The sequence below is a fragment of the Streptopelia decaocto genome (genome assembly GCF_964273445.1).
Source record: "Streptopelia decaocto genome assembly, chromosome: 12".
NCBI classification, from domain to species: domain Eukaryota; kingdom Metazoa; phylum Chordata; class Aves; order Columbiformes; family Columbidae; genus Streptopelia; species Streptopelia decaocto.
Window position 1 is genome coordinate 1,127,339 of NC_138667.1, and position 21,318 is coordinate 1,148,656.

The 21,318-nt window shown below is 53.5% G+C and overlaps 1 protein-coding gene across 4 annotated transcripts in view; it reads right to left on the reverse strand.

Annotated features, from left to right (window-relative positions):
* ARHGAP26 (Rho GTPase activating protein 26) overlaps positions 1-21,318 on the reverse strand; it is a 135,612-nt gene that overhangs the window by 80,837 nt on the left and 33,457 nt on the right. For all 4 annotated transcript variants that reach the window (XM_082063261.1, XM_082063262.1, XM_082063260.1 and 1 more), the window contains exon 11: positions 16,772-16,850. In XM_082063261.1, the coding sequence (XP_081919387.1) occupies positions 16,772-16,850 (79 nt within the window). The remainder of the gene's footprint in view (positions 1-16,771; positions 16,851-21,318) is intronic.

A 21,318-nucleotide genomic window follows, 5' to 3' on the forward strand; every position in this document is an offset into this window, starting at 1 on the left:
GCAAAGCAGACGACTCCAATAACAGCTCACAGTAACACCTGGAAGGGGCCACCCAGGCAAGGGGTAGGGACCCATCCTCACCTCCAGGTACCTACAGCCCGACCGAGAGAGTCGGGCAAAGAGGAGAAGAAACGTCATCATTGTAGAGGGGCCTGAAACAAAGGAGGCGACACACCCATGGCTGGGGCTGCGTCCCAGACCCTCCTGTTCCCAAGCACCAGGGCTCTTCCTCCTGTCCCAGGCACTGCTACAGCTTGGCTGCTGCAGATTAAAGCAGTGGTTCAGTAGATACAATAAAAGGGGGAAAAACTACAGCCGAGGGTTTTAATCACAGCTTGAGGACAATTCGAAAGCCCAGCGTAATGAAAACCGCGGCTGTGAGAAGATCAGCCTTCACACAGGTTGTACTTCTGAAGGTCAAAGTAAAATGTTTAAAAATCAAAAACCCTTCTCCAAGGCAGAGCCACAACAGAAACAGCAACCGGTGCCCAGTGGGCAACACGGGCCGGGCCGAGCGCGGCCACACGCTGGGCAGGACAAGGGGCTGCGGAGCTGGGCACCGGCCAGCTGTGCCAACACCCCCTGCCCAGGGACAGCGCCGGGAACGGCGCCGGAGCCCCTTCCAGCCTCCGTGTCGTCACGTGCTGCCTCCAGAAATAGCGAGCGGGGAAGGCGAGGTTCCGAAGGCGATGTTGATAGCAACGCAGGGCAGCAACGGCGACACGGCACGGGAGCGGGAGGCTCCGAGCTGCAATCAGGAGGCGATTCCCAACCTGTCCCACCGCGGGCTCCCGATTAACAGTAATAACGCTGAGGATGGAGATTCAGAAGGGTGCAAGGGTCTGTGTGCTCCGGGTCCCTGCTGCCAGGATTTCCCCAGGGAGCCCCAGCAGAGGTTGGGACGCTGCGAGTACGATGTCCCCCACGGGGACCCCAACACCAGCCCACATACAAACAAACAAACAACAAACAGAAAACCAACACCACACCACACACACGACAAGGCTGTGTCACATAGCATGTCACCATTAGGCCACTTAAACACCTGCCTGCCTTGCAGGACACCAAAACGCGGGCTGTCCCTGTGCTCTCCTGCCATGGCCACGGTGCCAGCCCCGGGAGAAGCCACCAAAGCTCCACAGACACCTCTGCAGTGACAAAGGGGACACGAGCAGCTCTTGCCCCGCACACCAGCTGACCAAGGGAGCGGAGCCTTGAAGAATGAAATGAAGCTGTTCATTTGTCTGCTGCAGGTTGATCGTTAATGGAGGGAGAGCTGTCCCTCGGTGCCACCCGCCGCAAGGCTGCAGCCGGAGGGTTCACATCAGCTCCGACACCCTGGACATGGGTTCACATCAGCTCCGACACCCCGGACACGGGTTCACATCAGCTCCGACACCCCGGACACGTTCAGAGAAGCACAAGTATAGAGGAGCAGCCCAGAACTGGGGGTTTGGGCACAGGCTGTCCCCTCAGTGCTAATTCCCACCTCCCTGGAGCGTTTCCGCAGGAGCACCCCGGGCACCCCGCGGTGCAACGCGAGACTAAGCAGAGGTTTTCGTTTGCCAGAGAAGATCTATCATCCCACATCTGGAAACTGGGGGATGATTCAGCAGCAAAACCAGCTGTAATCAGCAAGTGGGTTTTCCTCCAGGAACAGTGTTTATATCAAGAAAATAAAATACATTAAAAGAGGGAAAGAAACCAGCAGTGGGCTCCTCCGCCACTGCTGCTGCCTGGCAGCCATGAATTCGGCTTTCCCTCCAACCTCAGTCCCAGTCCTAGTTCCCACGCAGTCAGTCCCTGTGCTCCGCCAGGCTCAGCCCAGGCACACAGCTTAACGCCATATACCATAAAGGTTAACGCTATATACCATAAAGGTTAACGCTATATGCCATGCAGGTTAATGTGACTTGCACCTGCCATGCTCCTGGCACAGGTTCACTGCCTGCTGTCCTTGTCCCCACCATGCAGCTCCAGTTATGGCACAAAGCTCATCGCTACAGGGAAAAATGTGCATATTCGCTCTTCTAGGTTGGCTACACGAAACAATAGAGAGGTTGTTAATCATCAGAGGCTGTTCTTTAAAAAAAAAGACAAAAGGACGGACAAGGAAACACAATATGCTTATGCCATTAATTGCAAATATGCACGCAGTGAAAAGGAAATTTCAGGCAGAGGTCAACTATGCAACCATAAAACAAGGAGATACTGTCATCCTGCCTCCATCTTATTGAGGACAAACCTTTCATCCATTGTCAGTGTGTTAATCCATTAACACCACTCTATCGCATCAAGGTTTTAACCAGCCACAATTCTGTAACACCATTTCCTTTTCCAAGAAAAACCTTACTTTTAAAAAGAAATCCTTTTCCTATACTCGAGCCTTTTGAAGAGAGAGATATTTTTAGGATAAGAGAGAGTTTCCAAGCCAGGAGAAAAGTCCGCTGTGTCAGAGGCCCAAGGGGGAGGCTCCAGCACCATCACCTGCCCCGCGGGCAGGAACGTGCCCTGTGTGCAGCCAGACGGCTCTGGGCACGGCCAAGGTCCTTCCTGCCCAGGATGGACAGGTATTCATATTCCACTCTTTCCAAAGTAGCCTTGAATATATGCAGCTTAAAGCACAAGCATGCATTTTAAAATTAAGTCTCATCAGCAAGTCAGTTGGCTGACGGACCAACCTTCTTCCCTGTGAAAGGGCGTTGAATTTTAACGAGGTTGTTGCTATTCATTATACCCAATTCTCCATTGATCACTGACAAAAATCAAGTTACAGACTGTTCAGACAGGAGCATACGTTTCACCTGCAGCATCCTCCTCATAACTCCACCTCACTGTTATACTGTCAGTTCATCTTTACAGCACCATAGAAAATTATAAATGCAATCGCTTCTGCCAAGGGACGTTCCCTGGCGCTCCCTGCACTGCCCAATTTGGGTGAGCAGGCTCAGTAACCCCCTCCAGAACAGAAAACCTCAGCATATGGAAGAACTCGGCCAGGCTGGGGAGACCTCCAGTAACCCCACAGCTATCCGGTTGCCGGATCTCTGTTCAGACAACAAGGACCTTCGAAAGTCCCTGTGCAGAGCTGCCATTCCAGCAGCGGCTGCGGAGCCACCCTGAGCGCCAGCGTTGCCGGGATGGATGCGCGGCTCCACTACCACGTCTGTCCTGGGAGAGGTGCCGGGCGGGATGGGCGCCAGAGCAGGAGCACACGGCCTCAGGGAATCACAGAGTCATTCTGGTTGGAAAAGACCCTCAGGATCACTGAGTCCAACCATAACCCACCCCTGTCCCTGCCCCATGTCCTGAGAACCTCATGTCTGTCTGTCCAACCCTCCAGGGCTGGTGACTCCAGCACTGCCCTGGGCAGCCTGTTCAATGCCCCACAGCCCTTTGGGGAAGAAACTGTTCCCCAGATCCAACCTCAACCTCCCCTGGCGCAACTTGAGGCCGTTTCCTCTGCTCCTGGGGAGCAGAGCCCGACCCCCCCTGGCTCCAAGCTCCTTTCAGGCAGTTCAGAGATCAGAAGGTCTCCCCTCAGCTCCTGTTCTCCAGCTGAATCCCCAGGTCCCTCAGCCGCTCCATCACACTTGTGCTCCAGCCCCTCACCAGCCTCATCATCCTCCCCAGCGACCTCTTCCGAGTAGCTGCCAAGAGAAGAGAAAGGCAGGTGGACGTTCCCCCATCCAGCCGCTCTCTCTGGTGTGCCCACGCACCATCCCCACAATGAGCTTTGCTGCCAGGGGACGGGGCCGTGACACGAGTGCCAGGGGATACACATCGCCAGGGGATAAAATACCACCAAACACGTGTATTTGTAGATGTTTTCCTGTTGTTAACACGCTCTGGAGAAAACAGACCTAAACCCAGATAGCTGCTCGTGAAGTAAAAATCTCCTTTCGCTTTTCAGTATTAGTCACTGACCCAGGGTAGGAAATCAGAGAAGAAAGCGTTTGCTGGGAGGTGAAGGGCCCGCGTCCCAGCGCCGCTTGTGGGAACAGGCTCAGCTCTAAACCTCACAAAACTGGGGCCAGTGACTAAACTTGGAGCCAAATCCCTGCCCTGCAGCACCGCAATCACTTTAACATCACGCTCTCACTAATTAGTCCCATTTGATTGTATCTTCAGAGCCAAAATATCTTTACTAGGAACTTTCAGAAGCGACGTGTGTAGAAAAAATAAATATTAATCCAGGGGGAAATTCGCAGAGCTCTATGTCTTGGATTTAGTTTTGTAAATTCATGGTCAAATATCCCAAACAAAATCAGATCATATCTTTTTTTAGTGGCAGCTGCCGCTGCTTCATTTCTGCAGAATCACTGCTACTTGGAGACTTAACCAAGGCCTTGACAACCTACTACTGAGAAATGCTGAGACTCACCTGTAAGTAATCCAGAAACATAAATTGTATAAAAGCACAACAGAAATTGCAATTCATGGTTATTTTGACAGTTTCCTGCAAAATTCAAAGCACCCCCGTGGAACCCTTGCACTTTGCTCAATTACCAACTCAATATTTAAGACAATTTGCCAAACAACAAGTTAATTCTTGCTGGTGAAATATATACACAAATATGCATACCAAATATACACTGTGCTTTGCAGAGGAAACAGTTGCCTCTAGCATCACGTAGACCAAAGGATGGGCAAAAGTACCACAGGCCGTTGTACCCACTGCAGTCCCCCCAGCTACAGTTCTCTCATCACCGCATATAAACACATATAAACCTCGCAGCTCTGGGAAACAGGAACATAAGCTGCAGATTTTCATAATCAAAAATCCTCCAAAAGCCACCACCCGTAGCCTAAAATGCTTCTCCAGCCACCATTCATAGCCAGATGCCATCTCCTGCTTGCACACAGATAAACCAAGAAGAATATGATCCACTGGTTTTCCAACGTGATCCTAAATAAATCGCACACGTGAGCATGCAAAGAGCCAACAGGTACATGGGTTGTTTGGGGTGAAACCGGGTTGTGGGAAAAGAAAAGGAAGTCACTGGGGTTTGGAAGGGGAACTAAGGAAAAATGATGTTGAGTAATTGTATATTTATTTCCTCATTTCAGGGTTCACGCTGGCTGCCCATGATGTCTATTAACCTCCCCAACAAATTAACAGTGCTTTCATACAGCAATTGCGTGTGTGCACACATCCTTTAATTGAATACACTACATTTCAGGTACCAAGTAGTTTATCATTTAAAATTCAAAATATCCCAGCCTAAGCTGTATCCCTTGGAGGCTGCACAGTGCTCGCAACAGTTCCCAAAATCTTTCAGGTTCCAACATCAGCACAAAATCCTGCCTAAATGGCTAAAATCTAGAGGAAAGAACTGCCCGGCTTCCCCAGGGCGGGAGGCGCAGTGGTTTACGGCAGCGTTAACCCACACCGGGGCCGGCAGCCCTGTGTCACACAGGGATTGCCATTCCAACCACCTGCTCCATGCCTGGCATGGGAGATTCCACCTTACACTCCTTTTACTAGTGCTGGGACCTGCCCTTCAAGCCAGACTTTCCATTTAGACTAAAACTACTGCCAAAATGGGCCAGTCCTGCCAGATTTCCTCGGTCTCCCCGGAGGAGCGTGGTGTTTGTAAAGCCCTGAGCAATAGGAGGAAATGCTGCAGCGTTATGCAATTTCCTTGTGATTCATATTCAGAAATCCTCAAAACAACCATGAGCGAGTTTTTCAGCTTTCAGCTCAGAAGATGCGTAAGCCAAGAGCATAAATAGAAATCATCATATTTCCTCAGAACTGGTGGTCCAACTGGCCTGCCAGCCACACAAGGCCCGGTTGGGAAGACAAGGGCAGGAGGAGCACAGACATTTTATATGGGTGTTTTGCAACCTTTTTATAAAGGAAAAGGGAAAATGGGGTGAAAACCAGCAGGCGAGCTGGAGTCCAGCCCCTCAGGCTGGCTCAGGGGGTGCTTTTCACACCCGTTCCATTGCCCTACGTGAGGCAGCAGAGGACCCACCTGGAACAAGCCTGTTCTCTTAACCTCCTTCTCACTTGGACACCAACGATGCACCCAACCACTCCCCCACAGTCCAGATCCTAAAGTCCTTGTGCCCTTCAGAGCACAACAGAAACTGAAACGCACCAAGATCAGTCCTGGGGAATATATTTCCAGTCTTACGCAAGCAGTTGGAAGCAACTATTAAGGAAAAGGTTTATTAGAATTATCCTGCAATGCCTGGACAGAAGTCCCTTCTGGACGATGCCGTGCTCAGGTGCTCTCAGGAGGGCCAGAGAAGACCAGCTCCTGCCTTCCCCTAAAGCTCTGGCAGCACACAAAAATCCCCCTGCAGAACCGTAGCAAAGGTGCGGGAAAGGACAACAAACGGGTTTTACATGGAGATCTTGGGTAACCCAAAGTGATTTCAAGATAGCAAACTTCATATTGAGCACATTCCGTTTAAAAAGGCATTATTTTGTTTCTACTGTTTTTGCCACCAAATGCTCCATTATTCCCATAGCAATTCAAGGGAAAAAGGAAGTGAAAAAATAGCATTTTGAAGCCTAATTTTAGCAGATATAGGTGGCACATTGCCTGCGAGGACTACGAGGAGTTACCTCTGCTATTCCGCAAACTGCTGCTGGATGCCAGCGCTTCCAGGGACTCCGGGGAAGGCTCAGCCTGTGGGTTCCCCATTTCTTCTGGCGAGGCACATTAGTGCTCACTTTTCTTTTCACGTGGCTATTGCTGCCTTTTCTGCCCAAACCGGCCCTCCTGTGGGCAGGAGAGCCGCGCGGCACACCGAACGTGCCGCGTCCTCGTGCCGGCTGTGCCGCGGGCGGCGGGTGGCCCCGCTCAGCCTGGGGCAGCGCCGGCTCCGGGGTTCCACAGCTGGTTGGGTGCTCTCACAGCACCCTGCAGCTGGAGGGAACCACCGCGCAGCGCCTGCGCAGCCGCACGGGCAGGTGGATCCAGCCAAAAATTAACCCAGCAGGCTGGTTATTAGTATCAGTATTACTGGGCAGTCACGGCAGCAGGACCAGGTTCCCAGCGCGGGCACACAAACGTTCAGTCCAGCACCAGAGACGCTGAACAGCCAAGGATGGAGAGGCCGGCAGGCTCAGCGCTGCCCAAAGCTGCCCATGGAGCGAACCAAGGATGGAAACACACCCCTGGGGACAGAGCGAACCTCTCCGACCCTGCTGTCGTACCCCAAACCTGCCCACTGACACCCAGAGCTGCACACGATGAGGTGCGACCCCTCGACAGCCCCGCTGCGGGGACTACTTGCTCAGCCGCAGGTTCCCACCGCGCTGCTCAGCCCCATCTCCACAGAGCCCCATTGCCCAGGGCGAGCACGGGAGTGCCCGGGGCTGGGGAGGGGTGACACCATATACCCATCCCCTGCGGCAACGGGGAAGGGGAAAGAGGAAGGAAGAGAAAAAGCAAAGCCGAGGTGGGCGCAGGTGGGCAGCAGGCGGGATCCTCCGCACCTGCCGCGAGCAAGCTTGGCACGCAGCGCCGGAGCTGGGCCGCGGCCCAGGAGCAGCGTGCCAGCCAAGCGCGGAGCAGGAAGGCTCATGTACAGAAAAGCATATTTCCTTGTTAAAGGCAGGACACCTGGCAACCTTGACGAAATCAGCCCTTGTTTCTGGCTCTGTCTTATCAACCCTGTTCTATTTTTGTCCGAGAGCCAGCTTTTCATACTACAAGCAGGATTTTCAGAGCTAGACTACACCATGTTGTGGCTGGAAATAACCTTCCTCGCTCTCGGAGCCAGAACGATATAGATAGGAGCAAGATCTTTCCCAGCCCACATCCCTGCAAGGGGAGGGGCGGAAAAAATACGCCTTGCTTCCCAAGTGAAAGACTTGGCAGGGCAGCAGGAACCTGCTGTGAAATGCTGGTTTATGTCATTCAAACGAGGGCTGTTCATTTGGAAGAGGGTGGCCCAGGGTCCCTGGCAGCTCCTTCCTTCCTTCCCTCCCAACCTACTGTTCAGCGCTGAACTAATGCATCCCAGCCGGAGCCGCCCCCCCGCCTCGCTTCCCTCCCTCTCCCTCTCCTTCCAACACCAATTTCACTCAGAACTTACACTGATGCCTGAGCCTGATTAAAAGGAAAATAAAACGTCCATCAAAAGTGAAGCATCTGGGGGCTTGAGTCCTCTACACGGGTCTTGCTCTTCTGTCTTTCCAAGCTGAACTAAATGATGGTTCTAATTAAAAACAAGCCCACATTTTATTACAAGTACAGGCATTCCCAAGAGTCTCCAAAGCCGAAGCTGAGCGGGCCACCCGCCAGCCATCTGGCCAGCTCCGCTCAGCGCCGCTATACAACCCACCGTGTTTGTCACCCAAGGAAAACGTTACCTGGGTCGACCTAAGGAAAAATTACCTGGGTCAAATTATCAACCTACCGTGTTTAAATGGTGAAGGGAAATCAAGCAGCAGACACTTTGGGGGAAAATACAAGGGGGTAGGAGGAAGCAATGGGGAGCAAAGCATGTTAGATACACAGCAGCCTTGAGAATAATGTAACTAAAGGTCAACTGGTTTAGAAAAATACATTTTTGGAATAACTAAAGCACTTAAAGCTTCACAAAGCAGCATTTTTAAGCAAGTCCAGCAGAGTAGATAGGCTCAGATCCCTCAAGTGACTGATTAAAAGTGAAAACTTCTACTAGTTTCACAGCTTCCCGTAAGTTTCCTGGGATGCTTGAGCAACGACTCGCGCACCCTCCCTGGGCAGCTCTGTGCGCCGGAGCCCGGCCAGCTCCGCGACCCCCGCAGCACACGCGCCCTTCCTCCCCAACACGGAGCCTGAGCACAGCAAACCAACCTCCTTTGCAATGACACTGTCATCTTTGTTTTTAAAATAACCGTAGCACAGACGTGCCCCGCATTCCGCCTCTGTGAAAAGAGGCTTTACGCTGCCCGGCGTTCTCAACAATGGCTGGTGGTTTAATGCCAGCGCTGTAACATCCTGCCCCCCTCCACAACCGCAGCAGGACAGCTCACGGAATCACCAAATGCCAGCTTGGAAGGGACCTCAAGGATCATCTGGTCCAGCCTTTCTTGGCAAAAACACGGTCTAGACAAGCTGGCCCCGCACCATGTCCAGCTGAATCCTAAGTGTCCAGTGTTGTGGAATCCACCACTTCCAATGGCTGATTGTTCTAATCGTGAAAAATTTCCCTCTTGTGCCCAATCAGAATCTCCCCAGGAGTAACTTGTACTCATTATACCTACCACCCATTGCCCCTCACCTTTCCCAAGGACTCTCATAGAAAGGGAGCCTCCATCGTCTCTGTAGCCACCCTTTAAATACCAGCACATGGCGACGAGCTCTCCCCTCAGCCTTCATTTCCCAGGCCGAACAAGCCCCGTTCCCTCAGCCTTTCCTCACATGGCAGCTGCCCCATCCTTGGACCGTCTCTGTGCCCCCCCCGGCCCCTCTCCAGCCTGTCCACAGCTCTTTTGCACAGCGGGACCAGAACTGAGCACAGTATTCCAGGTGGGGGCTGACACAATTCCACAATGCTAAAAACCCTCCTGGGAAACTCCTCACCCAGCACGCGGTGGGGCCGTGGCAGGACAGTAAATCCCTGCTTGAAACGAAACGCCAGGACCAATAAAGGAGGAAATAAAGAAAGAGGGCAGTTTTGCAATTGATTGTATGATGAACCACTTACTTTAATTTTTAATTTATAGTAGAAACAAATACTCTAATAGTCTACTCAAACTGGCAGAGAAGTTTGTTCTACTAATGTGGAGCTATTCCCTGAATTTCTACGTGTTGCTTGAATTGCCTTTCAAATAGTTCAAAGCAGAGGTGACAGGAGAGCAGAGAGGAAAGGAAAGCACACACAGTCTCTTTGGTCCTTCATTGCAATCAAGTGCTTTGTGCCCCCCCAGAGGCGGCCAGCACAGCTGGACAGATGCAGCCGGAGGCAGCGTAACAGCATCATTCATACAACCGCTCTGCAACCTTCTCTTCAGCTGTTTCGTCTGTCCAGGCCCAGACTCAGGAACAAGTTGCCACACGCCAGCGGATCTATCCCGCTCACGCCGCGCTCGTCGCCAGCCCGACAGCTCCAGGCTGTTCAAGCAGCTTCCCTGGGGAAACTCAAGTCGCCTCTCAGCACCTCTCACCTCCCGGCCCGAACCCAAGTGAAAGAAAAGCACGTGCTGCAGCGGGGCCGGCGGGGTCCCCACAGGAGGTGGGTGTTGTACCACGTCCTTGCATCTGTGACCTGACCTGCACTCAGATCCCCGGCGGGTTTCCCTCGGTGGGTGTCAGCAGCGAGATGACACGACAGGAGATGTCAGCGCCTTCCCAGCAGAACAGGATCTCCCAATGGGAGAGCAAAACCCACCTCGTGTCATAGGACCCGCCATCTTCCTCTCCAAGTAAAGCCCAGCTTCCACAGCCCAATTGCGCAGCCCAGACCACGATGAAGAGAGCTGCGGCACAGCTGGCCGCAGCAAAGAAGGCATTAAAAATGGTGAGGCTCTCATGCACAAGAGATGAAAACCAGAGACGGCAGCCCCTGCTCTGCTCCTGGACAGCCCCAGCAATAGCTCTAGAAGAAAGAGGCCACAAACTTTCTCAAAGTGCGTGTGACAGCAGTTTTAGGTTTCTAGAACAGTCAAGAGGGCTCTTTAATCTTTTTAAGATGACCTAGAACGCTTCTCTCAGTATTTTTCTCTTTATGACCCAAACAGCTACTTAAGCAAAGGACAAAAACCTGACAACCTGCGGCAGGAGTGATCCTGGCTGGGTGAGCCACCGAGGCAGCACTTGCTGGAACCACTCCTAAGAGCCTCAGGTCAAGGCTTAGGACCTCACTGGCTTAAGTGCTTTAGAAACAAAACAAAAGCCTATAAACCCAACATAAAGTTACTAATGCTATAGGCTTAAAATAGGTTACAAAACAGGAGAGGGAGAAGAAGGGAACAATGGTTAGAGCATGCGATATAAAAACTAACATGGGAAGTGACAAATCATCATTCGGTCTGAAAGCTCAGGCTGATTCTCTGAGGATCCTCTTCTACCACCTCAGCCCCCAAAAAAGACAACTTTTCTGGGCAAAAATCTTGAACTGGGGGATAGAAGAAAAGCCAAGCGGGAGCTGTGCTGGGCCAGGCTGTGCGTGGCTCCGGTGCGGGACACGTCTCACTGAGACTGGTGACTCGGAGGCGGCGCAGACATGGAGCCAGAGCGGGTGAGACCGCAGCTCCGCGCAGGGGAAGTTCCCTGGGCTGTCTGGGTCGGGGCGCAGGGCAGAGGCAAAGAGAAAAAGCAAACAATAGAGACTGAGAGGAGGCAGAAAATGTTCTGCTCAGCAAAGACAGAGACAAGGAGATGGAGAATCAGCAACTGGAATGAGTCAGGTCATGGAAAACAGAACAGAAATAAAGAATTTGCCATTAGCAAACAAACCCAGACAGGAAGGCCACAAAAAAACCCTTAAAGATAAAACAGAGACAAATCAGCACCTATCTCTGGAAAGCCCACAGAAACATACGACCGTGGGACCAAGCGGCATAAGAGATTGGCGTGGAAATTCTGCGAGGAAACAAGCTGAAGAGCAGACTCCGACATCTCACCCATGTGCTCTATCATGGAAAGAGAAAGCAGCCAAAGACCACCATCTGCAGTCAAAGGTGTTCTGGGTGAGGATTTTTCTCCTGTCTCTAATAATTCACATTTCTCAGTGACTACTGATTTCCAGCCAGCACACCCAGAGCAACGGGCTGCCGACGTTATCGGCAGGTCCTCGAGTCCCGTCTGATGCTGGTGCGTCCGAAGCATCTGCTGGTCCCTCTCTCCACCAAAGAGGTTTTGTTCTCTGCTGGAAACAGCTACAGAGGTAATGAGTGCAGTACCAAAACCAATAAAGAAGAAAGTGACCCCCAAGGAGTCGGAGATGAAATGAATTAAAACAATAAAGCAGACCTGCAGCTTCCAGTGAGTCTCAGTGCAATAGGAGAAGGTTGGGAAGGCGGGTGGTCGGCGCCCAACGTCCCCCGTGGTGGCAAGGGTGTTGGGACTCAAGTCCTTCAAGTTAATTCATTTTTTCAATGAGCCAAAGTGACAGGAATGCCGAGCTTGAAAGCACTGGATTGAGTTCAAAAGACATCATTTCCACTGGGAAATTAATCTCTCACCATTTTGTATAATTAGACAAGGAAAATGAAACAACAATTTCAGAACGAATTCCCAGAAGCAGTATCGGAGGAGGCGGCGGGAGGCGAGGGCGCTGCATGTCGGGCAGGAATGCAAGGCTGGGCTTGGTTTTACGCCGGGGTTCGCTCCTCGAGCACGGCGCCACGTTTCCAGAGCGGCAATGCCGAACCGCGCCAGTGCCGCTGAGCGGCTCAGACAGGGAACCAGGACCGGGACCGGGGCGGCGGGAGCTCCAGAGGAGGGGAAGCGCCGTGGGGCGCAGGGCTGCTGGCCAGCAGCCCCCACCTCACTGCTGTCCCTGTCCCCACACCAAACACCCGCCACCGCGGGCCGGCTCCTGGGGGGCACTGGCCCTGGCACAGCGGGACACCCCGGCATCCAACACAGGGACCCCAGCAGGACCCCAGGGCCAAACCGGAGCGACATGAGATGGTGGCAGAGGTCACCGTGGAAAAGCCCAGCCTCAGGCCTGGAGGCTATGGAGGGACAGGGACCCCCATGGCTGGAGAGGGAGAAGCTGAAACCCCCTACAAGTTTTAAAGGTCTGGGCTCACCTCCCCTCAGTTTACTGTGATTAAATGCTGCCTGCCCCCAGAATTATCATTTGCTCGTTTGGGGGCAGCAGAAGGAAGACGGAGGAACAAGAAGGGGAATGGCTCTAATTCTGGGCTGTGCTGGGTTTTGGGGACCAATCTGGGCAGCAAGCGCTGTCCCCAGCCCGTGCAGCACAGGCAGCCACGCTGAGCACGGGAGCCAGTGACAGGCATGGGCAGCCCGGCTCGGGGGACACATCACCCCCAAACCCACAGCCCCCCGGACGGGCGGGCAGGGCAGCCCCAGATCCCCACAGAGCCGTGGGGGCGCAGGGGGCTGCCCTCCCCCGGCCACCAGTGCGATGAGCGGGCTGGTCTCAGCTTGCCATCTAGTGGAGAGCGCCCGCACGGCCGCCCCCACCATTTTGTGCTGCCCGCACGCCCGCGGCGCTGGGGGACGAGGATGACGCTCCGCGCCCAACAAACACCCAGGGTGCTCCATGGCCTGGGCACCCAGTGCCGGGGCGGCCACCGCAGCCCCAGCGAGGGTCAGGGTGGCCTTCACAGCCACAGAGACGAGCAGGAGCTGAGCTGAGTCACGGCTGGGAGCCTGGAGGCGGCAGCAGAAAGGAAATCGAAGCCTTCACGCCCACCGTGATCCGTATGATGGCCCCGAGCTTCTGCTGCCTGCAAGCGAGAGCCCTCAGCACCCGCAGAACCGGGCAGTGCCAGAACCCTGCGCCAACGAAAGGCTCCGGGCGCTGTGCAGGTTCTCAGACACACTGACCTCACCTGGCACCTCATTTAATCAGGCTAATAAACAACAGACCTGTGTTAAACTCCAGGATGACCCATAGCTACAGGTGGCGGCCAGGTCTTGACTCAAGGCTAAGGAAGAGCTTGCTTTGGGTTCAGATGGAGGGAGAGAAATGAAGGATAAGACAAATGAAGCACGCTGCTGACGCGGCGGCCGGGAGCGGGCGCAGGGCCTCCTTGCCCAGGCAAAGGAGCGGCACATCGAGGCAGCAGAATGCCTTCAGCGAAGGGCTGCTGGTGCACCAGCACCGAAATAGGAGCAGAAACCTCATCTGCCTTCTGGAGGATGGTGCTTCATCACCCAAGGAGTGCCAAGAAGAATAGGGCCGACTCCGCGAGGTCACAGAACAAGACCCACCAGCCTCCGCAGTGCTGCCTTGCCATTCCGTGCCCAGCCTTGAGCTTCTCGAGCCACACAAGGGGCTTTGTACTTCGTTCTTGCCTTTGTGAACTTGCAGATCATGCCAAAGAACTGCAGAGAGGGTACGGGGAGCAGAGAAGGAAAGGAGACAGCACTGCCGATGTGTCACCAGAGCCCTCCCGCCCTGCGAGGGCACGAGAGCGGCCGCTCGTCCCAGCCCGTGGGGCAGCACTAACAAAACCAGTCCCCATATGAAATGCTGGCAGTATTTTTATAGACTTGTATTGCTTTAAAGAATGAAAAAGAAAACCAAAACAAACAGAGCAAAGGGCAGCACGATGCGAGTGCCAGCACAGCTCTGCTCAGAGCCCCTCCGGGTCTGATTTCCTCTGACAGGATCACAGGCGGCTGCATTTGCCATTTAACACTAACTTCTCCATCACCACCCCGGGTTATGGACAACAGACTAACACACACAGCTCAACAGGGGTGCGATCTAACACGCTTCATATCCTTAACTCTCTATGTACCCCTACATTGCAAGGCTCGCTGTCATTGAGAAATGTTTTCACGTCCCCAAAACTTCAAAGCCAGTACTCCACTCTGCCCGTCCTGATGTGAGAAGGATTTCTAGGATTCCCAGCTTGCTGGGAAGGGAACAGCAGGAGCCGCCGACACCGACACCTCTCTCTTGGCTGGCACGCTCGCTGCAGACTTGGCAAGCGAAGGCACAACCTTACTAAAAAGCTTATCTTGTTCAGCTCTTTGCCACAAAGCAAACAGCCTAATTTGTGCCTCTCTTAATCCTGCAGCCTACCGCAGCGCCACGAGCCAGCACGGCTCTGCTGCTTCACCCAGGCTCCGACGGAGCTCCAGAGTCACTCCGGCCTCCACCATTTACATTTGCAAACTGCATCGCCAGAGGAGAAAAACCATAGGAAACTTCTGAATATCCTAACAAAAATGAACAAACTGCTCCGTTACAGAGTGAGCGTTTTCGCCTATTGCAAGCCTCTGTAACATAAAGGAAAACCCTAAGTCAACACAGCATTTTTAGCCAAATTAATAACAAGTGGTAAGAGTTAACAGACTGATGATAGCTATCTGGAGACTGCTTCAACTGTAATATCTATAATAAATCTTTTCAAGTTGTGACAAATGTCTTGGCTAATGCAGCCCACATTCTACGTTTAGATATTACTAAAATGTAATACAACATTTGGTTTTAGTTTTTTAATTATAATTAAGAAACAAACTCCAGTCCACTTCAATCACTCCCCAGCCTGAATTTGCACACGGAATGACTGTCCCCAGCATGCCAACCTTTCCCACACTCAACATTCAAATCAAAGGAAAACCAGACACGCTTTCCAGTAGGGGTTTTCTGGTTACAGAAACACAGTCAAAGCGCAGAATGGGTATTTCTAGGAGTCCAAAGGTTAAATCCTTGTCCCTTGCTCAAGGAAATCTCTACAGAGAAGGTAACATCCCACACTCTGGCGTTGCAAGATAAGAACCCAAACAGAACAGACCAACAACTCCACTTTGACGGACTGAGGAGGATAACTGAGGACAAGCAGCTACCTTGTCTGTCAACACACACCGTCTCTGTCAGTAAAACGCCTGTTGGATCCATTTCCATACAGGCTCCATTCCCAGAGCTCCCACACCACACCTGGAAAGCCAAGTTTAAACGCCATTAGCATTTAAGTGCCAAGAGGCATTGCGTTAATGTGCAGTAACGATCCTTGACCTGCTGGATGAGCAAGATATCCCAAGCTGATGGGCACGATAGGGAAGAACAGAAACAAGCAGGCGGCAGCACGAAGACCTGTGTGTGTTTTTGAAGGAGTTCACACAACCAGATTCTGAAACAGGATAATCCAGGCAGCCCTGCGCTGGTTACTCCACAGCTCCTTTTGTGTGAGCAGCACTCGACAAGCACGCAAAGTCTCTGGCTGCGCTTCTGCAACCCAATCCCAACAGACCGGCTCTGCCGCTCTGCCAAACCCTGCTCACAGGGTTAGAACACAACGGGGCGAGCGTGCCGGTGCAGCTCCCGCGGCGGGTGCCGGTCCGTGGCAGCGGGGCTGCGCTGGGACGGGACACCCTGCCCCGCAAGGACCGTCCTCTCTGCCTCACGCCCAGGGGCACAGACACCCCTCCAAAAACGCACGGGCCGCCCGCGAGGTTCCGGATCCTGCTACGCTCCTGGCCGCACCGCGGCACAGAGGCCCACGGCGGGGTCTCGCTCCGCCTGTGCCGGGCGCTGGACGGCCGCCACGCTGACGCCGCGCAGCCGCAGGCCCCTGCGGCCAGTGAGCCCCCTCCAGCTCGGCGGTGAAGTTTGCAAGCGCATTAAAAAATAAAAAAAAACAACCACCGTGAGTTTTATGAGAACCTCCCTAATCCCTTCCAGAGGTGAGGGTGCCTGTGCAGCTTTGGCAGCAGCAAAGCCAGCGGCGAGGAGGCTATCGCTGAGCTCGGGGAGCGGGGCCTACGCTCCTCCGCTCACACTAAATCTGCAGCTCTCTACGAGACCCAGGAGCGGCTGCCAGCTGAGCTGCAGGACTCAAAAAGCCCTGGAAATCTACAGCGTATTTTCTTCCACTGCTCTCTTTGCCATGTTTTCCTTTCAGCTCAGCACAGCAGCGTGTTTGTGCTGGCCAAGCCTGCCCTCCTCCCTTCCACCGCACCTTCGAGCAATCCAAGCGCAGGAGATACAGTATTACCTCAAATATTTAACCAAGGGATTAAACTATTCTCTTGGCAGAGGTGCGAGGTGCCCCACGGGTACGGCTCTCGCTGCGGGACGGGCTGCTTTGCGGCAAACGCTCTGCCCCGGGCTACGGAAAGCTCCCCGCAGTTCTCTTCAACTGCTTTTTTTGGTTAATATTTCTGCTCACCGGTTCCCGGCCATCCATCGCCTCCATCCACAGCCTCCGGTCCTCTTCTGAAAGCGCCTGCATGGTGATCACACCCGGCCTGTGGAGATAAAGGGAACACCATAAATAAACTGCAGAATGGAAAACAAAGATGGCAAAGATAAATTTCCCAGGAGAGAGAGAAAGAGGAAAACCTCCTTACGGGCTGAGCCCCAGCGGCACGGGGCTGAGGCCGGGCTGACCTCCCCAGGGACAGCCCCGCAGGTCTTGACTGGGACCAGCAGAAGAGCAGAGGAAATCCCCAACAACTGACACGCATTGCCAGTGTTTTTAGTGTACGCGAGCTGCCTGCCAAATTCCTCCTCTGGCTCCCGGCCAGGCAGCTCACCTGCACCGGGGCTGGGCAGAGCAGGAGGGGAAGGCAACGGAGCACAGGGAGCGTCGCCTGTGCCAGCGCGGCCGCACCAGTTCCCCGGGCACGTCCGCGCCGATGTCACACGCAGCAATGGCAGCGATGTGACCTGCCCGGAGCCTTGCGGGGCTCCCGGGAGTCCTGCCCAGCCCTGCACCCCATTCCATCACACACACAACAGCCAGACCCAGCCTCCAAATACATAACATGCTTATTTATTTTAACAAGAAGGGGAAAGAAGAGGCTCAAGGGCCTGCAAACCAAGCCTGGGGAGCCAGGGCGCCTCCTCAGCCTGCGCCTCCGGGCCGGGGTCTGCAGCCCCCGGGCTGCCCGCACAGTGCCTGGGGCAGCAGGAGATGCCAGACAGCCCAGATCTGTCCTGTTTGTTTGGTCAGGGCATTCTGCTCCCTCTCGGGCTGTTTTCAGACGCATTAGCAGAGCGTGGCAGCTATTTCTGCAGGAGGAAGGCAGGCAGATGCCCTGGCAACGGAGCTGCCGGCAGGGACAGAGCTCGGCACGACTGCGGGCGGCTATCGGTGCTCTCTGCAGCGATGCTCCTGGGGTTTCATCCATGAAGTACAACAGCAGAGAAGCTTTGACGCTGCTCTTCCCACCCGTGGCAAAGCGCAGCCGCTCCAGAAAGGCAGCAGAGAGCCAGGATCATAGAACCATAGGATCAGTTTGGTTGGAAGAGACCCTGAGGATCATCGAGTCCAACCATAACCTAACTCCAGTACTAACCCCTGTCCCTGAGAACCTCATCTCCACGTCTGTTCAAACCCCCGAGGGATGGTGACTCCCCCGCTGCCCTGGGCAGCCTGTCCAGTGCTCCACAGCCCCGTGGGCACCGGCGGCAGCGGCACCGGGGGAGCGATTACCGACCGCCTGCAGACAGCTCAGCACGGCACGCTGGCTCCTGTCAGTACTAAATCCTCAAAAACCAATAAGGCCTTGCAAGAGGGGTAATTTCTAACTTGCACGTTCCAAAAGCGATTCAGCAGGAGAATGTGAGCTGCAACAATACTCTGCAAAAGTAATTTGTCCCTCAATAAGAGCCAACCCTCTGTCAGAAAATAAAGCGCTAACAGGGGCTCTCATAGCGGTGGGTTTGGCGCATCGTCTGTCGCTTCTGTGATACGTACCGGCAAGGAACGAGGGATTAACCCTTCTCCCGCCTCTGCTCCCCAGCCAACAGCCCAGCAGCTCAGCGGAAGCCGTGCGTTCAGCCCTGCAACCAGCCCGGGCCCAAGTAAACCAGACCTAATGTGCTTGATCTCCGCTAATCCCATTGGTGAGTCAGTCAATACTCACCAGCTTAGTGGTTTTCAAGTTTACTCATTTCGAAGGGAAGAGGAAACCACTTAACCATCGCCTCATTTGAGAAAGAAAACGTTCAGCATCCAACGCCAAATGTATTTTCAAAACACTGAACAAAGCTCCTTGTTGTGCAGAGACAAAGCGGTTCAAGAGTTGTCCCTGGCAGCCGAGGAGCCGCAGTGGCACCGGCTACGGCCGACAGCAAATCCTTCCCAACGGCAGGAGCAGCCTCTGCCTTGGGGGACCAGAGGCCTCGGCTGCACCCCCTTTAAGCCAGGGCTTAAGCCTGAGTTTAAGGCAAGCTGCTGCTGAAGGCACAGATATCCCAGACAAAAAGGGCTTGAGCTCAACTAGGAAGACATAGGAAAAGGAAACATTGGGATTTCTATCTCTTTAGCCAAGACATGAAACTAAGGAAATTTAAACTGTTCACTCATGGTAAATCTGACACCGGGCTCCCAGCAAAGCGACCAGGTCCTGGGGAGACGGTGCTGGTATCTGGCGTGCGGTGCTGGTATCTGGCGTGCGGTGCTGGTATCTGGCGTGCGGTGCTGGCATCTGGCGTGCCAGGCTCCCTCAGCACAGGGCAAGAAGGTGATAACGTGAAAATGTTTGCTCTGCCTTTGAGCAGATAACAACTCTTCAGGCTCCACTTCAAAGCCAAACTTATTTAACAGCATGAGGGGAGGGGCTGTGAAACTGCAATAAAAACCTATTTACATTGCAAATAGCTCTGTGTTTCCTCCCACAGCGTTCACTTGCCAAGGCATCCATTGCACCACCTTCTGAGCAGAGCGGCTTCCTGCGCACCCCACCATTCCACCTCATTCATGACTTGTCTGCAGGATGCCCACGGGGCACCACGTGCTCAATAGTCAGGTATGACGGTTGGCACCAATACAGCATCCCAGTGCTGCTATCGACAGCATCCCAGTGCTGCTATCGACAGCATCCCAGTGCTGCTATCGACAGCATCCCAGTGCTGCTATCGACAGCATCCCAGTGCTGCTATCGACACGCAGCGTGCTCGGCTCGCCGGCTGCAGTCAGCCTCCTTTTCACGGGCTTTCCTTGAAGATCAACGGTTTCCAAAAGTGCGCTTGTTAGATTAGAGATATCTCAACTATTCAGTGCGAGAGCGAAGGCCCTTCTCTGACTTCCTTTCCCAAAAGATAAATAAAACGGATCTTTGTTCCCTCACCCAACACATGAACGATCCTGAATCCTGGAGCTGAGCTAGATGGTGCTGTTGGGAGCTGCCATCCCCGATGCGGCATCCCCAGGGACACATGCTGCCCCAGCGGGACAGGACACCTGCACCCGCCATCCAAGATGCGCCAACGTGAACCGCTGTGGCAAACAAAATAAGGGACCCGCTGATTCATTACTAGACGCTGCCTCATACATTTCAGCCTCAGCCACCAAACCCCTTTGCCGCCTCCTGGGATGCAAGGGGAGGAAAGGGACACTTTGTGATCAGAGGGAACACACTTCTAAACTGAGTGGATGCGGGAGCGTGAGACCAGAGGAGAACACGGTAAACACTTCTCAAGAAAGTATATTTTCAGTATGTGGCAATTTAAAAACTAGAGAGATTTTTCCATATGAGACCACACAGGAAATTTGAATTTTCTCAATATCTCAGCTCTTGTGAAAAACAGTCTGGTTTGAAGGAGCTGTGACTAAGCGCGCAGAGAAAATGACAAGTCCAATAGCTTTTCCTTCTTCCAGAAAAACAAACAAATAACGAAAGCAATAGAAACAGATAAGAACTTTCAACTCCTGCAGCAGCTTATCATGCTGAGACTATCTAAACTGCTGAATGAAAAAACGTAAGAGCAGATTAATAACATGGTCTGGAGGGCCGAGCGGAGCTGAGCGCAGGGAGAGGTTTGCAGAGCAGCGCTGGGACCCCAAGCAGGACCCACGTGCTGGTCCAGGCACCAGAGCCAGACGCGGCCCCAAAACGAAGATGAGAAAAGATGTAAATAAGGGGGAGACTTCGTTCTTGAGTTCAGAAAGTCTCACTTGTCCATGTAAAGCTTAAAGCGCTGTCAGTACAACCACCACCAGCACGTTCTGCAGGGGCCGGCGTGGGTCTCCGTGGCCGCTGTGGGGGAAACGAGCTCCGTCTGCCCGTTGCCAGCCTGCCTGTGAAAACCTGCAAATCGCTTTGTTTAAAAGGTCACGGGAAAGGCGACACCAGCAGAGGAACAAGTACAGGTTGTATCGCACGTGCTGTGCGCAGCGCCGGCCAGAGCGCGGGGAGCGCAGGGGCGGCCATCGGCGCGGGCGGGGGCTCCAAGGGACACGCGGACCTGCAGAGTGCGGCCCCGAGCACGGCCAGCGGATACACCTGCAGCACCCAGCCGGCCGGGGACACGCTGGGACAGGCGTGCGGCAGCTCCCTGGGGACACGGACACACCGCGGGGACATTACGCACAGACCTCACTGCCTTTATGAACGACTAAGAGAGCAAAACCCCCAGCTCTGAATACCATAAAAGCCAGCTGGTAATAGAAGCACTTTGCTCCTGGCCCAGAGCAGTGACCTACATTATCCTAAATTACAAAGCCTTTGTCATCAGCCACATGAGACGCTCTTCCTCCTAAGGCTCATTTTGTAGACACTGGCTGTCAGCCCTGTTTACCTTGTTTACAAAACTGATTTAATGCACAGAGACTACAAATAAGTTTAGTTAGAAAAAAAGCATTACTAGGAAAACACAGCATCCATCACACGGAAATGTATTTCAGCCAGCCACTAGAACACCATTCTGTGGCTCATTGTGCTGTAACAAAGCAATAAAATACTCCTCACTTCCCACAGAGACAATCAG